General features: G+C 48.5%; 1 protein-coding gene across 1 annotated transcript in view; it reads right to left on the bottom strand.

Annotated features, from left to right (window-relative positions):
* Positions 1–20,512, bottom strand: part of ITGA11 (integrin subunit alpha 11) — a 144,897-nt gene that overhangs the window by 14,345 nt on the left and 110,040 nt on the right. Inside the window, exons 20-22 of the mRNA XM_063448735.1 lie at positions 18,549–18,756; positions 18,067–18,165; positions 15,951–16,027 (exon numbers count right to left, since the gene is read on the bottom strand). Of these exons, the coding sequence (XP_063304805.1) occupies positions 15,951–16,027; positions 18,067–18,165; positions 18,549–18,756 (384 nt within the window). The remainder of the gene's footprint in view (positions 1–15,950; positions 16,028–18,066; positions 18,166–18,548; positions 18,757–20,512) is intronic.

The raw sequence follows: 20,512 nt of genomic DNA, 5'->3' as shown, positions 1-20,512 counted from the left end.
GGGGGACATGGGGGGAGGAAGGGGGGCGCTGAGTGCCTGCAGGAACGGCGTTCCTGCACAAAAAAAGTGCAGGAACTCCGTTCCTGCAGGACTCAATCCATAGGCGTGCCGCGGGGATTAGGGTGTGGCACACCCCGTGCGCACGCCTATGATTGCATCCACTTTGCTTTCTTTATTGTCCCCTTTGCTCCGTGCTATCATGGCGGCTCAGCCCCAGGCACCTTGCAATAAACCTCAAGATAAATTGTTTATTCCATTGCCTGACAGGAAAGAGGTGCTGAAGGTACTCCATGACAATGTGACTGCTGGGCATCCGGGTATTAAAAAAACTGCATCCGCCATTTCCAGGTCATTTTGGTGGGAGTCACTCAGGAGGGATATTAAAGATTATGTAGCAGCTTGCTCTGTCTGTGCAGTTTCGAAGGTTCCTCATAAACATCCGTGTGGATTGTTACAGCCACTTCCAATACCTAGTATCCCATGGTCTCATTTATCGATGGATATCATTGTTGAACTGCCTAGTTCCAATGCGTATACAACCATCCTCATGGTAGTTGACCGTTTTTCCAAAATGGCACACTTTACTCCACTTAAAAAATTGCCATCGTCTCAGGACCTGGTGCACATATTTATACGCGATATTGGTATTCCTCAAAATATTGTGTCTGACAGGGGTTCCCAATTTGTGTCACGGTTCTGGAGGGCATTTAATACACAGTTGGGCATTGAATTGTCAGTTTCCTCTTCTTACCATCCTCAAACTAATGGTACGGCTGAAAGAGCTAACCAATCACTTGAGCTGTTTTTACGTTGCTTCGTGAATAGTACACAGTCTAACTGGGCTGAATTATTGCCCTGGGCCGCATTTGCAAGGAATAACGCCCATGACTCATCTGTGCATAGTCCGTTTTTTGTCAATACGGGTTGTCATCCTGCTGTTCTCCCTGCTGTGTTTTCTGATACGGTTATCCCTACTCTAGATGATCACCTTACCTCTATTCGTGATACCTGGACTAAGGTTCACTCTGCTCTTAAAAACTGCGGCTGCTCGTTTCATGCGGATAAACGTCGGAGTGACAATCCAATTTATCAGGTGGGTGATCGGGTTTGGTTATCCTCACGCAACATCAGGTTAAAGGTTCCCTGGATGAAGTTTGCTCCTTGGTTCCTTGGTCCTTTTCGTGTGGTTAGGAGAATCAACCCTGTTTCTTATTCTCTGGCCCTTCCAGCGTCCTTACGTGTACCTAATACTTTTCATGTGTCCTTGCTCAAACCGCTTGTTTGCAATCAGTACAAAAGTTTGGTTGTTCCCCCTCCTTTGGTTGTTTCTTGAAAGGAGAAGAACAAAGTCTCCTCCATCATTGATTCCAGGTTTTCTTGTGTTTCCTTACAGTATTTGGTTGATTGGAGGGGGTATGGGCCTGATGACCTTGGGTTTCGGCTTCTGATATCCATGCTGGCCGTAAAATGTGTTCTTTTCACGCCAGGTTTCCTCTTAAACCTGGTCCTGCCCGCCCCGTGGGCGGTCTTCAGGTGGGGGGTAATGTCACGTATTCACCTGCACATAAAAATGTGGTTAATGGCATTTAATGTCCTGACAGGAAAAGTTGTGCCGAGCAACATTACCGTCATGACAGGAAAAGTTGTGCCGAGCAGCAATCATGCACATGGAAACCTGGTAATTGCTTTTGGGGTCAAAGGCCCGGTCATGGCCAATCAGATCCACAGGAGGGTTTGTGCTGAGCAGCAATCATGCACATGGAAACCTGGTAATTGCTTTAAGGGTCAAAGGGCAGTTACAGCCAATCGGATCCACAGGAGGGGTATTTAAACCGAATTCTCTTTTTGCTCATTGCCCTGTCGTGGTTTCATCTTGATGGTAATCCAAGAGTGCGGTCCTGATCTTGATTTTCTGGTATTTGACTTTGGCTTTGTTTTGATTTCCCTGAATTCTGATATCCTTGACTTTTGGCTTTCCCTCATTGTGGTGTCTGATTCTGTGTTCCTGACCTCGGCAAGTATTTTGAATATTCTTGGATACGTTAACTCCGCCCATTCTAAGGTCCGGTTTATACGTTATCTTTAGCCCTAGGTGTGACACAGTTCTGCGTGCTGGGTCAACTTGTAATCCTGACACAGGGTCTATATAATAAAGATTGGATAGGCCATCTGGCCCAAGGGGTTTCTGTTTTGGCAGCGTTTTTATCGCTTTGCAGACCTCCTCCTCAGTAAAACGGAGCGTCCATCCCATTAGCTTTTTCTGCGGAGATGTCAGGCAGTTCGATATTACCCTGTCTATGACCCTGTCAGAAGTTCCTTGTTCTCTTTTAAGTTGAAAAGGGAATTGTAGTAGTTGGCAAATCGTTTAATCTATGGGTAGAGTTCGCCAGCTTGATTCCCTCCTTGTTGTAGATAAATGCTATTTTTGTTTGGGCAAATTTAGTTTTCAGCTTTGAAGCCAATATTTTTTTTTTTTTTTTTTTAATTCTTTATTTTTGCAGTGCATATGGTGATAACATTCAGGCACACGGTACCCCAGAGGCAATCCGCGTGCTTTGTGCAAAACAATGAGTGGTAACATGGAAAGCATTAGGGTATGTTAGGACAATGCACTATTTTTATATATATGAACAGGTTTAAATCAAGATAGTTAGGCATAGTATAGATTATTTACGTAGTATGCTAGGGTAACTATGCGTGTTCAGAATAAAACATACGTGTGATGAGATAGGTTAAACTAGCTATATACTGAGTTAGCAATACATATGTATGGTTATGCTTAGGGCATGCTGAGTAGGTGTTGGTTAGAATGAGATTCTACGAGACAACAAGGAAACATATAGGACGGTAGCTTAGTGGTAGAATCATATGGTTGCATGCAGGTAGTATGCTTGGTTTAGGTAAGTACATGCTCAGGTATGAACAAATATCAGACGGGTGCTCGTTAAGGGTTAAACAGGCTGAATGGTTAATTGTAAGATTATAAAATTATAAAATTACAGGCTTTTGCGCAATAGTGAACAGGTGAGATATTCTACTCTAGACTTAATTGAATCATGTTTGCATATTCAAACTTAAACAAATCGTTAAGTACAGGCTAGGCAAGTTATGAGATGCATATAACAGTAATGATAAGGTTAAGTCAGCTGGTGTACTCATGTAAAACAGGCTTATTAATAAGGAGCATGCTGCATACAAGGGATATGTTTGTTAGTATCGAGCAGTTCAGACACAAAAGGACCTGTGTCCTGTGCGTGCTGTGGGCATCCATATGGTCCGTTCAGCCAATGCCCTGGACTGTGAAGCTGCAGGTGTACAGGTGTCTGTCTCCCTCGATCGCCAGCGCACCAGGGGTTAAGGCTTTCGGCTGTTCCTCTCGCCGGGCTCTTCCCGAGGTACCTGTGTGGCGCTCACCGTTCTGGCGAGTCTTGGTGTCGCAAGTTGGGGTTCGGGTGGCTGGTGAGGTTAGTGTGGTAGACATCTTAGGTGTACTGGCTGGTCTCACCCTGGTGTGAGAGGGAGTGAGCGCTGTCGCCGCTGGACATGTCGCCTTTTCCCGCCATCTTGTTTTTCGGCGCCGTCTGGAGGCCGCCCCAGCGGTGCTTGGCCGGAGTCCACACAGGAGTCGCCGGGTTGCTGGGCGAATCCATGCCGCCGCCAATCTTCTCGCTAGCCTGAAGGCATGATATTTGGCACTGAGCTTCGTCCAGAGGCTTGCACAGAGTTGGTCGAAGAAGTCCAAGGTATGTTTGGGGGGCCTTAAACGGATGTGTTGCGTCGTTGGCGCCATCTTGCCTGAGCCCTGGCATTTTTGTCTCACCGTAGTTTTTGTCTCTCGTTTTTGTAGCTTTGCGGGGGTGGACACCCCCAGCACGGACCGGGATGTCCCCCGCCGGTCCAGAGGGGGGGGTAGCAGGGCAGCTTTTGAGTCGTGCTTCGGAGCGGCTCCCTTGCCGGGCGATCGGCCGCCTCCCCCAGGCTGTAGGCTCCGCTTCTGTTTGGGCCTCATGGCCGGTTCCAGCGCTCGTTTTGCGTTTCGATGCTCGTTTGGTATCGGCATGTTCCGTTCAGGGTTCTGTGTCGCTTTCCGGGCACCATGCACCGCTGACAGTGTGTGGTAGAACATGGTTTATGTTTTTGCGCCCGCTGGTGCCGGAGCTAGCAAAGATTGCGTCCGGCCATCTTGGCAGTCAGGCCCCGCCCCCCTGAAGCCAATATTTTGCCTTCTCTGTTGCCTTTAGTGTAGTGGGTATATTTAAGTTTTATCAGGCCACGTTCTGTGGCTTGCAATTGTATTCGCTCCAGATCAATTCTTGCCTATTTGATTAGTTTGTCTATTTTCTTACATGGTGCGTCTTTGTCATGGGATTCCAGGTCCGCTATCTGCCTCTCTATAGTGGACGTATCGACGCCTATCTTTCGTTTAGCCCTAGACCCTATCTGTATGAACAGGCCCCTTATTACCGCCTTACGGGCTAGCCATGTGGTTGAAATTTGCATATGCTGTTGTGTATTGTCAGAGAAGTAGGCAGAGCCTGTGCTATGAGTCTGATCATCTCTTCGTTATGTCAAGCTGATTCATTCAATCGCCACAGTCCACTCCCCCTGTGCAGGGTGCAATGTTTGAAATGTTGTCCGTACTGGAGCATGATCTGACCAAGTCATCGTGTCTATTGTTAAATTTTTTACATTGTGTAGATTCATTCTATCCACAAGACACATATCAAGTCTGGAATACATGGCGTGTACTGCGGAGTAATATGTATAATCTTTGGACATGGGGTAGAGGGTGCGCCACGTGTCGTATATGTCGTATTTGCTACACAGTAATGTCAGCTTTTTACTTTCCCTGCTCTTCCTATTGTTTGCAGTGACGCTACTGGAAATGTCCAGTTGTGGGTCTAATACACAGCTAAAGTTCCCACAAATAATGAGCTGTCCATGTTTCATTGAGTTTATCTTGCAAAAGGTTTTGGTAAGGAAATCTATCCGGTTTTTGTTGGGTACATATATATTGGCAATAGTCATAGGCACATCGTTAAGGGAGCCCGCTAGTATCAGGAGCCTTCCCTCTTTGTCTGCAAACTCCCTATCGCATGTATACATCCAATCTTTATCTATCAATGTGCTAACACCCCTTGTTCTATTTGAAGCAAATGCACGGTATGCTTCTGGGTGTTGTCTGGTGGTAAGGGTGGGTGGGTTTTGGACACAGAAATGGGTTTCCTGAAAGCATGCTATTGCTACATTTTTCGCTTTAGTGTGTGTTAGAGCTAGCCTTCTCTTATGAGGGGTATTCAAGCCATTTGAGTTTAGTTCAAGTACTGTGAATTCTCCTGTTATGTCCGACCAGTCATACTTATCACAACCTGTTCAGGACAATACCGTAGGGAGCCCTCCATCTATTGTATCAGGCTAGGCGAACATAGGTTATGTAATGCTATCATTCTATACATTGCAGTGAGAGAAAACAAAGAATATAAAACATAACTTAAACATAAGTATATACATGAATATCTTCCTAGCGATATTACGATTGGGTTCCCATCTCCATTAGGTAGTACTCTTGACATTTGTGATTTGTAAACGTATGAACCCAATGGGTGGGGGATGGGTATGGTGGAACTGAAACCACTTCTATTTCCGCCTAGGGCCTAGTTATGTGAACTATTTGAGTATCCCTTTTTAACTGAATTGCGGTATGTGGTATACGAACAGAGCTTAACTGAACAACTTGCACATCTTAACTTTGCACACTACCCAAAGTAACTAACTTTCTGGGTGCGCCCTGTAGGTAGCGGTCTTGAAAAGAGTAATTTCTTCGTAACTTTTTCCCAATCGGGTTGTAGTCTCCTCGAGACGTAAACGCTGGGGACGTCGTTGTGCATTTTAGAAAGCCCCATTGCTGCAACAGCTTGATCCCGTCGTCTGGATTGGTCACCACTGATATATGCCCATTTAGGCTTATGAGTAATTTTTTTGTTCCTCAACACTTTAGTGGTGTTTATGGATTCCCTGCATTTAGACATTTTGGCGGCCGACAAATCCACAAAAAGCAAGACATCAGCTAGGTGGTCTGGTAGATCTGGGAACTTGCGTTTCGCTTGAAGTAGGGCTTCCCTGATATGATAATAGTGAAGCCTCACCACTATATCTCTTGGAATACCAGCCGCGAGATTACGAGGCTTGGGCACCCTGTCTGCTCTGTCCATCAACATCTCCGATTGTACGGCTGTAGCAAGGAGCGCTCTAAAACAAGGTTAGCAGGTATTGTGGTATTTCCTCTGTGGAGATCTTCTCAGGTACCCCTCTAACCCTGAGGTTATTCCTAGGTGAGCAATCCTCCAGATCTGCATATTTGCTCATCAAGGCTTTGTGGTCAGCTTCAATTTTAGTAATCTTGTCTGCCATCTTTAGTCATCTGTTTTGCTCTCCAGTGCTTTCGTCCTTGCCCCAATGCCTTGTACCTCGTTCCTGAGGTCTTGTTATTTTTTTGAAAGTCCTCTATCACTGAGGATCATTATTGCTGCATCATATCTCCCATTCTCCGCTCCGTAATTGGTAAATCTTCCCCATGTGTGTGCACTGACTCTGCATCTGAGCCTGTTTCTGACATTCTTGAAGGTGATGCCGCGCCGTCGCTATCTTGGATAGGCCACATTTTTTCTTTTTTCCTGGAGCGCAAGAAATCTTGCGCTCTCTGAGCCTTTGAGGTGCCATTCGTTGCTCCTGGTGTTGTGGTATCTTCCCCTATGCCCGGGTGCTTGTTTCCACGGGTGGGAACTGCTTTATAGTTGCTTTCGGCCCAAAATTCTGCGGAGCTCGTCCACCATGCAACCTGTCAGCAGCGCTGGAAGCCCCCCCTCCCCCCCAAGCCTGGTTGATCTTAAGTGACATGAAAAAAATGACAACAAGTGATACAAGCTCTATTCTACCAATGAGTCTCCATGGCATATGGTGGTTGAACATCTAGAAGGTTTTATAAGGTGATTGGAATTGCCAACAGAAATGGTGTATCAGTAGAACTGCCATTGTAATGTATTTTTGCACACGATCTCTTTAATATAGATTTATCTTTAATATGGAAGTTAAGACATTCAGAATGGCAGAATACAGAAGAGTGTCTCCATTCTACACTCTGGAATAAAAGTATAGAGGTGCCGTGTTCAGGGTAAAGTGACACTTTCCTCTAAAGTTTTTATGGCTTCAATTTAAGAAACAAAAGTTTTTTTAAAAGATTAACCCCTTAAGGACCAAACTTCTGGAATAAAAAGGAATTATGACATGTCACACATGTCATGTGTCCTTAAGGGGTTAAACATCTTTGCCACTCTAAATCCCTTAAAGATGAAGTGCAAGCAGATGCCTCATTATTAGGACAGTCCCGACATGTAACCAGTCATGAAGAGGTTAACAGTAATATTGATTGAAGTATCGTAAGATCCTGAATTCAGAGGTACTGGACTATTCGGGACAGGAAAAAAATGTTTAAAGATAACTCTGTTTTTTATTATTTGAGAACTTTGACATGTTAGCTTATTTAAAGGACCACTATAGTGCCAGGAAAACATACTCGTTTTCCTGGCACTATAGTGCCCTGAGGGTGCCACCACCCTCAGGGACACCCTCCCGCCGGGCTCTAGGGAGAGTAAAGGGTTAAAACTTACCTTTATTCCAGCGACGGGCGGTGAGCTCTCCTCCTCCTCTCCGCCCCCGATCCTCCATTTCGGCTGAATGCGCATGCGCGGCAAGAGCTGCGCACGCATTCAGCCAGTCTCATAGGAAAGCATTTACAATGCTTTCCTATGGATGCTTGCGTGCTCTCACTGTGATTTTCACAGTGAGAATCACGCAAGTGCCTCTAGCGGCTGTCAGTGAAACAGCCACTAGAGGATTTTGGAGGCTGGATTAACCCTATTATAAACATAGCAGTTTCTCTGAAACTGCTATGTTTATAAAAAAAAAAGGGTTAATCCTAGAGGGACATACAAGGTTATTCATTAAAGTGTAAACTACTGGAAACCCAAAGTGAATTTCACATTTTGGCTATTTTGCTCTAACATGTTTCATTTCTTTGTAATTCCTAACAATTCACATTTCAGTACCTAACTCAGACAGAATGATAGGATAACATTTTGGCAGTTGCTTTAGATCTTGTCCAGGGTGATTTTGTAAGTAAATTTTAGGAGTGCTCTGAGCCATGTGCACTCATGCTGAACCAGACGCCTATACACTATTTGAGATTAAAGGGACACTATAGTCACCTGAACAACTTCAGCTTAATGAGGTTGTTTAGGTGAGTGCTACAGCTACCCGGAGCCTTTTTCTTGTAAGCACTGTATTTTCTGAGAAAATGCAGTGTTTACATTAGAAGCTTGGAACACCTCTTGTTGCAGTCAATCAGACGGCCACCAGAGGGACTTCCGAGTTCAGAGGCCCTAAAAAGGCCTCTCGTCCGATGCATTCTGGGTGAATGCATCAGACGGGCTATCAGCACACAAAGCACTGTGAACGCGCTTTGTGTGCTGACAGCCTGTCAGCACTGCTGTGGGCGTGGCTTCAGCTGACAGCTGAAGCCCGAACCCACAGGGATGCTGTCCGGCCACAATAGTGGTTGAAGGGGGGGGGGGGGGGGGGACCTACTCTCCTCCCCCGCCCCCGGCCCCCACCCCTGAGCGGTGGGTGGGGGCCCTAAAAATAAGGGGGGCACATACTGCCCCCCCGGCCCCCACCCCTGTGTGGCGGGTGGGGGCCCTAAAATAATCAATAAGGGGGGACCTATTGTTCCCCCCCCGGCCCCCACCCCTGTGCGGTGGGTGGGGGCCTTAAAATAAAAAATAAGGGGGGGACATACTGCCCCCCCCGGCCCCCACCCCTGTGCGGCGGGTGGGGGCCCTAAAATTCACAATAGGGAGGGGACCTACTGTCCCCCCCCCGGCCCCCACCCCTGTGCGGCGGGTGGGGGCCCTAAAATTCACAATAAGGGGGGGGGGCTACTGTCCCCCCCCCCGGCCCCCACCCCTGTGCGGCGGGTGGGGGCCCTAAAATAAAAAATAAGGGGGGGGACCTACTGTCCTCCCCCCCGGCCCCCACCCCTGTGCGGCGGGTGGGGGCCCTAAAATTCACAATAGGGAGGGGACCTACTGTCCCCCCCCCGGCCCCCACCCCTGTGCGGCGGGTGGGGGCCCTAAAATTCACAATAAGGGGGGGGGGGCTACTGCCCCCCCCCCCGGCCCCCACCCCTGAGCGGTGGGTGGGGGCCCTAAAATTATCAATAGGGGGGGACCTATTGTCCCCCCCCCGGCCCCCACCCCTGAGCGGTGGGTGGGGGCCCTAAATACAAAGGGGGTGGGGACCCTAGTTAACCCTCTCCCCCCCACCCCCCCCCCCCCAAAAAAAAATATCTCCCTACCTACCCCCCTCACCCTAAAAATAATGAGGGGGGACCCTTTAACTAAAAACCTGTAAAGAAAAAAAAAATAAGATAAAAACAACTTACCATTCGATGTTTTCTTTCTTCTAAAATCTTCTTTCTTCAGCCCCAAAAAAGGCCAAATAAAAATCCATAATAACCGACGGAATAAAACAAAAAAAAAAAAACCAGAGCGCAAAAAAAATAATCCATCTTCACCCATGGAGGGCTCCGCGCAGACTGAGCTCCGCAGGGCGGGGGAAGGCTTATAAAGCCTTGCCCCGCCCTGCAATTAGGCTAAGAACACTCTGATTGGTGGGTTTAAGCCAATCAGAGTGCTCTTTGTCATTTTACAAGCGTGGGAAAATTCCAAAGAACTTTCCCACGCTTGTAAAATGACAAAGAGCACTGTGATTGGATGGCTTGAAATCCATCCAATCACAGTGCTCTTTGTCATTTTACAAGCGTGGGAAAGTTCTTTGGAATTTTCCCACGCTTGTAAAATGACACAGAGCACTGTGATTGGATGGATTTCAAGCCATCCAATCACAGTGCTCTGTGTCATTTTACAAGCGTGGGAAAATTCCAAAGAACTTTCCCACGCTTGTAAAATGACAAAGAGCACTGTGATTGGATGGCTTGAAATCCATCCAATCACAGTGCTCTGTGTCATTTTACAAGCGTGGGAAAATTCCAAAGAACTTTCCCACGCTTGTAAAATGACACAGAGCACTGTGATTGGATGGCTTGAAATCCATCCAATCACAGTGCTCTGTGTCATTTTACAAGCGTGGGAAAATTCCAAAGAACTTTCCCACGCTTGTAAAATGACACAGAGCACTGTGATTGGATGGCTTTAAATCCATCCAATCACAGTGCTCTGTGTCATTTTACAAGCGTGGGAAAATTCCAAAGAACTTTCCCACGCTTGTAAAATGACAAAGAGCACTCTGATTGGCTTAAACCCACCAATCAGAGTGTTCTTAGCATAATTGCAGGGCGGGGCAAGGCTTTATAAGCCTTCCCCCGCCCTGCGGAGCTCAGTCTGCGCGGAGCCCTCCATGGGTGAAGATGGATTTTTTTTTTTTGCGCTCGGTTTTTTTTTTTTTTTTTTTTTTAATTGCGTCGGTTATTATGGATTTTTATTTGGCCTTTTTTGGGGCTGAAGAAAGAAGATTTTAGAAGAAAGAAAACATCGAATGGTAAGTTGATTTTATCTCATTTTTTCTTTTTTTACAGGTTTTTAGTTAATGGTCCCCCCTCATTATTTTTAGGGTGAGGGGGGTAGGTAGGGAGATATTTTTTTTTGGGGGGGGGGAGGGTTAACTAGGGTCCCCCCCCCCCTTTGTATTTAGGGCCCCCACCCACCGCTCAGGGGTGGGGGCCGGGGGGGACAATAGGTCCCCCCCTTATTGATAATTTTAGGGCCCCCACCCGCCGCTCAGGGGTGGGGGCCCGGGGGGGGGACAGTAAGTCCCCCCCCCTCATTGATAATTTTAGGGCCCCCACCCGCCGCACAGGGGTGGGGGCCGGGGGGACAGTAGGTCCCCCCCTTATTGATAATTGTAGGGCCCCCACCCGCCGCTCAGGGGTGGGGGCCGGGGGGGGGACAGTAGGTCCCCCCCTTATTGATAATTGTAGGGCCCCCACCCGCCGCTCAGGGGTGGGGGCCGGGGGGGGGGCAGTAAGTCCCCCCCCTCATTGATAATTTTAGGGCCCCCACCCGCCGCACAGGGGTGGGGGCCAGGGGGGACAGTAGGTCCCCCCCTTATTGATAATTGTAGGGCCCCCACCCGCCGCTCAGGGGTGGGGGCCGGGGGGGGACAGTAGGTCCCCCCCTCATTGATCATTTTAGGGCCCCCACCCGCCGCTCAGGGGTGGGGGCCGGGGGGGGGCAGTAAGTCCCCCCCCTCATTGATAATTTTAGGGCCCCCACCCGCCGCACAGGGGTGGGGGCCGGGGGGGGACAGTAGGTCCCCCCCTTATTGATAATTTTAGAAAGCGAGCTGAGCTGTCAGTCAGACAGCTCAGCTCGCGAACGCGCATTCCGCGCACATGCGCGGTAAAGCGCTCAGGTTCTTCATAGGGCGGCATTCAATGCCGCTCTATGAAGAACGCGATTGGTCCAGCGCGAAGCCGTCCCATTGGGCCCCGCGATTTCGTCATTTTGACGAAAAAGGGGGCGCGGCCTAGCGGGGAGCTCGGCGCTGGAACGGAGGTAAGTTTTTAATATAAAAACACCTCGAAATTTATTTTTAATAAATTAAAGTACATATAAAAGCAAGAAGGAAGGCTGGGGGACCTGTCTTTCTTGCTTTTATATGGTGACTATAGAGTCCCTTTAAAGGGACTCTATAGTCACCATATAAAAGCAAGAAAGACAGGTCCCCCAGCCTTCCTTCTTGCTTTTATATGTACTTTAATTTATTAAAAATAAATTTCGAGGTGTTTTTATATTAAAAACTTACCTCCGTTCCAGCGCCGAGCTCCCCGCTAGGCCGCGCCCCCTTTTTCGTCAAAATGACGAAATCGCGGGGCCCAATGGGACGGCTTCGCGCTGGACCAATCGCGTTCTTCATAGAGCGGCATTGAATGCCGCCCTATGAAGAACCTGAGCGCTTTACCGCGCATGTGCGCGGAATGCGCGTTCGCGAGCTGAGCTGTCTGACTGACAGCTCAGCTCGCTTTCTAAAATTATCAATAAGGGGGGGACCTACTGTCCCCCCCCGGCCCCCACCCCTGTGCGGCGGGTGGGGGCCCTAAAATTATCAATGAGGGGGGGACCTACTGTCCCCCCCCGGCCCCCACCCCTGTGCGGCGGGTGGGGGCCCTAAAATTATCAATGAGGGGGGGGACCTACTGTCCCCCCCCGGCCCCCACCCCTGTGCGGCGGGTGGGGGCCCTACAATTATCAATAAGGGGGGGACCTACTGTCCCCCCCGGCCCCCACCCCTGTGCGGCGGGTGGGGGCCCTAAAATTATCAATGAGGGGGGGGACTTACTGCCCCCCCCGGCCCCCACCCCTGAGCGGCGGGTGGGGGCCCTAAAATGATCAATGAGGGGGGGACCTACTGTCCCCCCCCGGCCCCCACCCCTGAGCGGCGGGTGGGGGCCCTACAATTATCAATAAGGGGGGGACCTACTGTCCCCCCTGGCCCCCACCCCTGTGCGGCTGGTGGGGGCCCTAAAATTATCAATGAGGGGGGGGGACTTACTGCCCCCCCCCCGGCCCCCACCCCTGAGCGGCGGGTGGGGGCCCTAAAATGATCAATGAGGGGGGGACCTACTGTCCCCCCCGGCCCCCACCCCTGAGCGGCGGGTGGGGGCCCTACAATTATCAATAAGGGGGGGACCTACTGTCCCCCCCCCGGCCCCCACCCCTGAGCGGCGGGTGGGGGCCCTACAATTATCAATAAGGGGGGGACCTACTGTCCCCCCCGGCCCCCACCCCTGTGCGGCGGGTGGGGGCCCTAAAATTATCAATGAGGGGGGGGGACTTACTGTCCCCCCCCCCGGCCCCCACCCCTGAGCGGCGGGTGGGGGCCCTAAAATTATCAATAAGGGGGGGGGACCTACTGTCCCCCCCCGGGCCCCCACCCCTGAGCGGCGGGTGGGGGCCCTAAAATTATCAATAAGGGGGGGACCTATTGTCCCCCCCGGCCCCCACCCCTGAGCGGTGGGTGGGGGCCCTAAATACAAAGGGGGGGGGGGGACCCTAGTTAACCCTCCCCCCCCCCAAAAAAAAATATCTCCCTACCTACCCCCCTCACCCTAAAAATAATGAGGGGGGACCATTAACTAAAAACCTGTAAAAAAAGAAAAAATGAGATAAAATCAACTTACCATTCGATGTTTTCTTTCTTCTAAAATCTTCTTTCTTCAGCCCCAAAAAAGGCCAAATAAAAATCCATAATAACCGACGCAATTAAAAAAAAAAAAAAAAAAAAAACCGAGCGCAAAAAAAAATAATCCATCTTCACCCATGGAGGGCTCCGCGCAGACTGAGCTCCGCAGGGCGGGGGAAGGCTTATAAAGCCTTGCCCCGCCCTGCAATTATGCTAAGAACACTCTGATTGGTGGGTTTAAGCCAATCAGAGTGCTCTTTGTCATTTTACAAGCGTGGGAAAGTTCTTTGGAATTTTCCCACGCTTGTAAAATGACACAGAGCACTGTGATTGGATGGATTTAAAGCCATCCAATCACAGTGCTCTGTGTCATTTTACAAGCGTGGGAAAGTTCTTTGGAATTTTCCCACGCTTGTAAAATGACACAGAGCACTGTGATTGGATGGATTTCAAGCCATCCAATCACAGTGCTCTGTGTCATTTTACAAGCGTGGGAAAGTTCTTTGGAATTTTCCCACGCTTGTAAAATGACACAGAGCACTGTGATTGGATGGATTTCAAGCCATCCAATCACAGTGCTCTTTGTCATTTTACAAGCGTGGGAAAGTTCTTTGGAATTTTCCCACGCTTGTAAAATGACACAGAGCACTGTGATTGGATGGCTTGAAATCCATCCAATCACAGTGCTCTGTGTCATTTTACAAGCGTGGGAAAATTCCAAAGAACTTTCCCACGCTTGTAAAATGACAAAGAGCACTGTGATTGGATGGATTTCAAGCCATCCAATCACAGTGCTCTTTGTCATTTTACAAGCGTGGGAAAGTTCTTTGGAATTTTCCCACGCTTGTAAAATGACAAAGAGCACTCTGATTGGCTTAAACCCACCAATCAGAGTGTTCTTAGCCTAATTGCAGGGCGGGGCAAGGCTTTATAAGCCTTCCCCCGCCCTGCGGAGCTCAGTCTGCGCGGAGCCCTCCATGGGTGAAGATGGATTATTTTATTTGCGCTCGGGTTTTTTTTTTTTTGTTTTATTCCGTCGGTTATTATGGATTTTTATTTGGCCTTTTTTGGGGCTGAAGAAAGAAGATTTTAGAAGAAAGAAAACATCGAATGGTAAGTTGTTTTTATCTTATTTTTTTTTTCTTTACAGGTTTTTAGTTAAAGGGTCCCCCTCATTATTTTTAGGGTGAGGGGGGTAGGTAGGGAGATAAGTTTTTTTTTGGGGAGGGGGGGTGGGGGGGAGAGGGTTAACTAGGGTCCCCACCCCCTTTGTATTTAGGGCCCCCACCCACCGCTCAGGGGTGGGGGCCGGGGGGGGGACAATAGGTCCCCCCCTATTGATAATTTTAGGGCCCCCACCCACCGCTCAGGGGTGGGGGCCGGGGGGGGGGGCAGTAGGTCCCCCCCCCTTATTGTGAATTTTAGGGCCCCCACCCGCCGCACAGGGGTGGGGGCCGGGGGGGGGGGGACAGTAGGTCCCCTCCCTATTGTGAATTTTAGGGCCCCCACCCACCGCTCAGGGGTGGGGGCCGGGGGGGGGGGGAACAGTAGGTCCCCCCCTTATTTTTTATTTTAGGGCCCCCACCCGCCGCACAGGGGTGGGGGCCGGGGGGGGGACAGTAGCCCCCCCCCCTTATTGTGAATTTTAGGGCCCCCACCCGCCGCACAGGGGTGGGGGCCGGGGGGGGGACAGTAGGTCCCCTCCCTATTGTGAATTTTAGGGCCCCCACCCGCCGCACAGGGGTGGGGACAGTAGGTCCCCCCCCTTATTTTTTATTTTAGGGCCCCCACCCGCCGCACAGGGGTGGGGGCCGGGGGGGGGGACAGTAGCCCCCCCCCCCCTTATTGTGAATTTTAGGGCCCCCACCCGCCGCACAGGGGTGGGGGCCGGGGGGGGGACAGTAGGTCCCCTCCCTATTGTGAATTTTAGGGCCCCCACCCGCCGCACAGGGGTGGGGGCCGGGGGGGGCAGTATGTCCCCCCCTTATTTTTTATTTTAAGGCCCCCACCCACCGCACAGGGGTGGGGGCCGGGGGGGGAACAATAGGTCCCCCCTTATTGATTATTTTAGGGCCCACACCCGCCGCACAGGGGTGGGGGCCGGGGGGGCAGTATGTGCCCCCCTTATTTTTAGGGCCCCCACCCACCGCTCAGGGGTGGGGGCCGGGGGGGGGGAGGAGAGTAGGTCCCCCCCCCCCCCCCCTTCAACCACTATTGTGGCCGGACAGCATCCCTGTGGGTTCGGGCTTCAGCTGTGAGCTGAAGCCACGCCCACAGCAGTGCTGACAGGCTGTCAGCACACAAAGCGCGTTCACAGTGCTTTGTGTGCTGATAGCCCGTCTGATGCATTCACCCAGAATGCATCGGACGAGAGGCCTTTTTAGGGCCTCTGAACTCGGAAGTCCCTCTGGTGGCCGTCTGATTGACTGCAACAAGAGGTGTTCCAAGCTTCTAATGTAAACACTGCATTTTCTCAGAAAATACAGTGCTTACAAGAAAAAGGCTCCGGGTAGCTGTAGCACTCACCTAAACAACCTCATTAAGCTGAAGTTGTTCAGGTGACTATAGTGTCCCTTTAAGTGAGAAGCTTAGAACAATAATGTCTTGCTGGGTGAATAAACCTAGCACATACTCTAGGGGGCAGCAGGGGTTTGATCAATAAATAGAAGAATATTTTCTAAAGTTGAACTCACCTATTAGCTGTGATGTGGATTTGAAGAGCTGGGAGAAAGTGAGCTTTACTGAATTCAAAGTCCAGCCTGAAAACCACCTGTTAAAATCCAACAAATAATACATGTGTGAAGCTCAGCGGCAACTAGATACCACGATGAAAGCAGAATCAATAAGAATTATAGGTTTGTGCCCTAAGCAAAGCGTTTACGGATAGTATGGGGACCAAAGCGCCATGTACATTGGGATGGTGAACCTAACAGATACTGTACGTTAATGTGTGTCTATGTTTATTTGTTAATGTGTGTCTGTGTTTATTTGTTAATGTGTGTCTATGTTTATTTGTTAATGTGTGTCTATGTTTATTTGTTAATGTGTGTCTGTTAAAGGGTTACTCAAAGTACTATGACCACTTCAGCGACTTGAAATGGTCATGTTGCCTAGAGTCTGTATGTGCGGTGTTTCTCTATAAAACGCTGTATATACCGAGTTTATCCTCTTTGTTGCTGCAGGTATGAATTCACCTCCAGTTGCGTTATGGAGTATGAATTCTGGGCTGGCTAAAGTGAATTCTGTGCAAATGTTCACACACAATGTGCCATTCAGGTCAGCTGACAACCTCAGCCAATGAATGGCGACTAGATTGTCACATCACCCTGGCAGAGACTCCGGTAAGAGGGCAAACTCTAACTAAATTGTTTGCCCTATTACCAAGGAACTCATAGCATGTTAAGGGGGAGGGTGGATGCAAGGCCAGCAAATTTTTCTTGCCAAGGTTCTGTAAATGCTAAGTCTGGTACTGCTTTAGGTAACTATATATTTTAATCTGCATTTTTGGACTGATAGGTAATCGTGAGGAATGAATGCAGATGATATGTCATACGATTATATTGTGTAAACTGATAAGTCTGAGACTGAATCCATTTACACCCTGTGCTATTTCTATGCCACAATTCGGAATTTCATATAATAATCATTTACAATCGTCAAAAATGATCTTCCTAATGTCTGCAAATCCTCAAATGTACACATGTACGCAGATGACACAGTAATCTATGCGAGCGATTCCGATGTACCGCAGCTTGAGGCTGTGCTCCAAGACCAGTTCACAGAGGTAGAAAAGTGGATCACAAAGAACAAACTGTTCCCGAACACTGCCAAACTGTCACAATGATCTTTGGAACAGTACATAAATTACACAATTCCCACCTATCCATCAAAACAATTTCAAATGGCACACTGACCGCAGTCCACTCTTTCAAATACTTGGGTATGATGTTAGACCCCAATCTATCTTTTGGCCTGCACATAGAAAAGCTTGCATCTAAACTTTATCCAAAACTAGGTGCCCTGTACAGAAACAAATCCTGCCTAAGCCCTTCAGTAAAGGAAAAGATTGTACAGCAAATGCTGATGACAATCATTGATTATGGGGATGTAGTATATGCATCTGCATCGCAATCCCACATTAATAAACTCAACACATTGTATAACTCGTTCTGCCGATTTGTGCTATAATGTAATTACAGGACCCACCATTGTGACATGCTAAAAGAACTAAACTGGCTGTCGCTGGAATCCAGACGCACCCTTCATCTTTCCAGCCTTGTGTTTAAGAGCTTTTCTGGGAAACTCCCACCCTACCTGAACGCAATGCTTTCCCCGGCTGTTCCCACTTCCTATAACCTCCGATCCAGTACCAACGCTTTACTTAGTCTACCTCAATACAAAAAGAAAGTTGCCCGATCCTCCTTCTCCTACAGAGCACCGCATTTGTGGAACGACCTCCCGCACAAATTAAAATCTTCCCTAAGCTTAAAGTCATTTAAGAGATCCCTCTCTACATACCTCAAAACAGAATGCACCTGTCATGGTTGATTATATATTTCCTACCTGTTCTATGTTAAATTTTGTATATTAATATTGTTTTTGTATTTTATTGTACACTAACTGTAACACTGCAATGATTTGTGGACCCAGGACATACTTGAAAACGAGAGAAATCTCAATGTATCTTTCCTGGTAAAATATTTTATAAATAAATAAATAATAAAAGATAGATAGCTTATACAGACATAAGCACAGACACAAATATATTCATACACAGCGGTTTTCTCGCACAGCCTGGCATTTGCCTACCTTGGCGTTTGCCCTGAAGAAGGGGAAGCTGACATTACAGATCTTGGAGTATGGGTTTCGTACATCAGTCATACAGTCAATTTTGACATCTGATTCATCCTGTAATAAATCCAGATTAAAATATTGGTTTTACATAGAAAAATGTCATATGGGAAAGGGAACACTAATTTTAGGGTGTGCGGCTAGACGTTGTCAAAGTGCTCAACTGAACAACATATTTATAGGGTAAATATATACATTGCTGTGAGTTTTAAAACTGTGAGGTTGTGTTACACATTTATATACAACCAAATCTGTGGAGGTTCTCCACTGACATTAGGATAGAAAAGAGGGACTATCCTTTCTAAAGCAGGACACTTGGCAGGTATAATTTGCATATTTTTATATTTTACAATCTGCTCAGCACCATGTTAGATGTTAATCTTTTCAAACACACTCGCATTCCTGTTTTAGGAGTACCTGGACCTATGTGTGGTACATACCTTGGTAATAAGGTTGGCAAACTGCAGGTTGTGCGAGTAGGAAATATTGAGCACAGTGCTGTACGCATTCTCTCCTCTGTTTTCCAGAGTCACTTCCAGTACTACTCGTCTCCTGCTCCTCTCAATTACAAAGACAGAGTTATCGAAGGAGCTAATGAATGTGGTGCAGTCTAAATGAGCTTTTCTGAGAGACCTCTGACAAAACTCCCTGTAAACAACAAACCATGAGAGTCAATGGTAGTCCTATATATAGAAAACTGAATCAGACATTGCATAGCAGAATGAGGACAGTGTGAAAGTATCACTATTGTCCACATATACAGAGCAGTATGATCAGAGCATTTCCCAGCCTCACCAAAAGCTTTTTATTTTAAAAACCTCAACTTCTTCTGTAATCACTATATTTTGCAGAATTGAATATGACAGTAAGATTCTGTAGTTTTGTTTCCCTTGGTTTCAGGGAGTTATGTAAGTTTTCATAATGTAAAGGTGATTTGGGTTACTAAGTAAAGTACTGTATGCTGGTTGGGAATTTTGGTAGAAAATTAGTATGAAATTGGGCAGAAGACTAGACATTTTATATGTATATCGAAAGTTATTTTATTATTTGTTATGGTTTAATAATGGTTCATTATTGTTGGGGTCTTATAGTTGGCGTAGCAATGTAGAGTCCATGACGGAATGATGATAAAATGGCTCGATAAAAGAAAATGCCCCAGGTAAAACATCTAGGGTTGTCTTTTCAAAAACATACACTTTTGTGAGGATTAACTAAACTAACAGACTTCTAAACTTACCCAAATGACACAGAGGCCCACTGTCACGATTCGGGGAACCCAACACGCTAACACACACACACACAGAAAAGGTGCTGTACCGGACCTTAGAGTGGCCGGGCTAAGCACACACAGAATAGTCAGGAGACAAGCCGAGTAAGGGGAACCAGAAGACAGAATAACGAGAAACAAGCCGAGGTCAAAGGGTAGGAGAAAGTCACAAAGTCAGATTAACAAGCCAGAGAGTACGTAACCAGAAAGCACAAGTTCAGTATCAATACTATAAAGCAAAGACCACAACAGGGCAGGGAGGACCAGGAAAGGTAAGTATTTAAACCCTGTGGTTAATTCTGATTGGATAACTTCCAATCAGAATTAACAATCACACGTGGGAGATATCTATGTCTCCCACTGTGATTGTCATACTGTGTCTTTAACGCCGGGTCAGGTGGCTGACCGCGGTGTGTATAATAGTGGGCGGTCCCCCAGCGTTCAGCGTCATGCATGCTGCCGCTGGGGGACGGCGAGGAGGACGCGGGCGGCACCCGAGACTGGGAGGATGCCGCCCAGCGAGCGTATGCCGGGAAAGGACCCGCAGACGGCTGGAGGGTGAGTGCCGCGAGCGGACTGCAGGCTCCCCTCGCAGCCGCCCGCGGGATCCTGACATTACCCCCCCCCCTCGAAGACCGCCCGGAGGGCGGGAAGCAGAAGGCTTCAGAGGAAACCGGGCATGAAAGGAGCGGACCAGAGAGGGAGCGTGCAAATCAGAGACTGAAACCCAAGACCGCTCCTCGGGACCGTACCGCTTCCAATCCACCAGATATTGCAACCCACCCCTGGAAACACGAGAGTCGAGGAGGGCAGCCACCTCGTACACGTCACTAGAGACAGCACGAGGGGAAACGGGCCGTCCGAGGGGACGAGAGAACCGGTTACACAGTAAGGGCTTCAAAAGGGAGGTGTGAAACGTGTTCGGAATACGCATGGAAGGAGGCAAGTCCAGGGAGTAGGAAACGGGGTTAACCCTATGCAACACCTTGTAGGGGCCAAGAAACCGGGGAGCAAACTTCATCGAGGGAACCCTGAGTCGGAGGTTCCTGGAGGACAACCACACCCCATCACCCGGAGCATAAGAAGGGGCCGCACCTCTATGGCGATCAGCAAACCTCTTCTGAGCAGCCGCTGAAC

Source organism: Pelobates fuscus, chromosome 3 (assembly GCF_036172605.1).
Source record: "Pelobates fuscus isolate aPelFus1 chromosome 3, aPelFus1.pri, whole genome shotgun sequence".
NCBI lineage: Eukaryota > Metazoa > Chordata > Amphibia > Anura > Pelobatidae > Pelobates > Pelobates fuscus.
The sequence above is the reverse complement of the archived record's forward strand: the minus strand, read 5'-3'. Positions and strand labels throughout refer to the sequence as shown.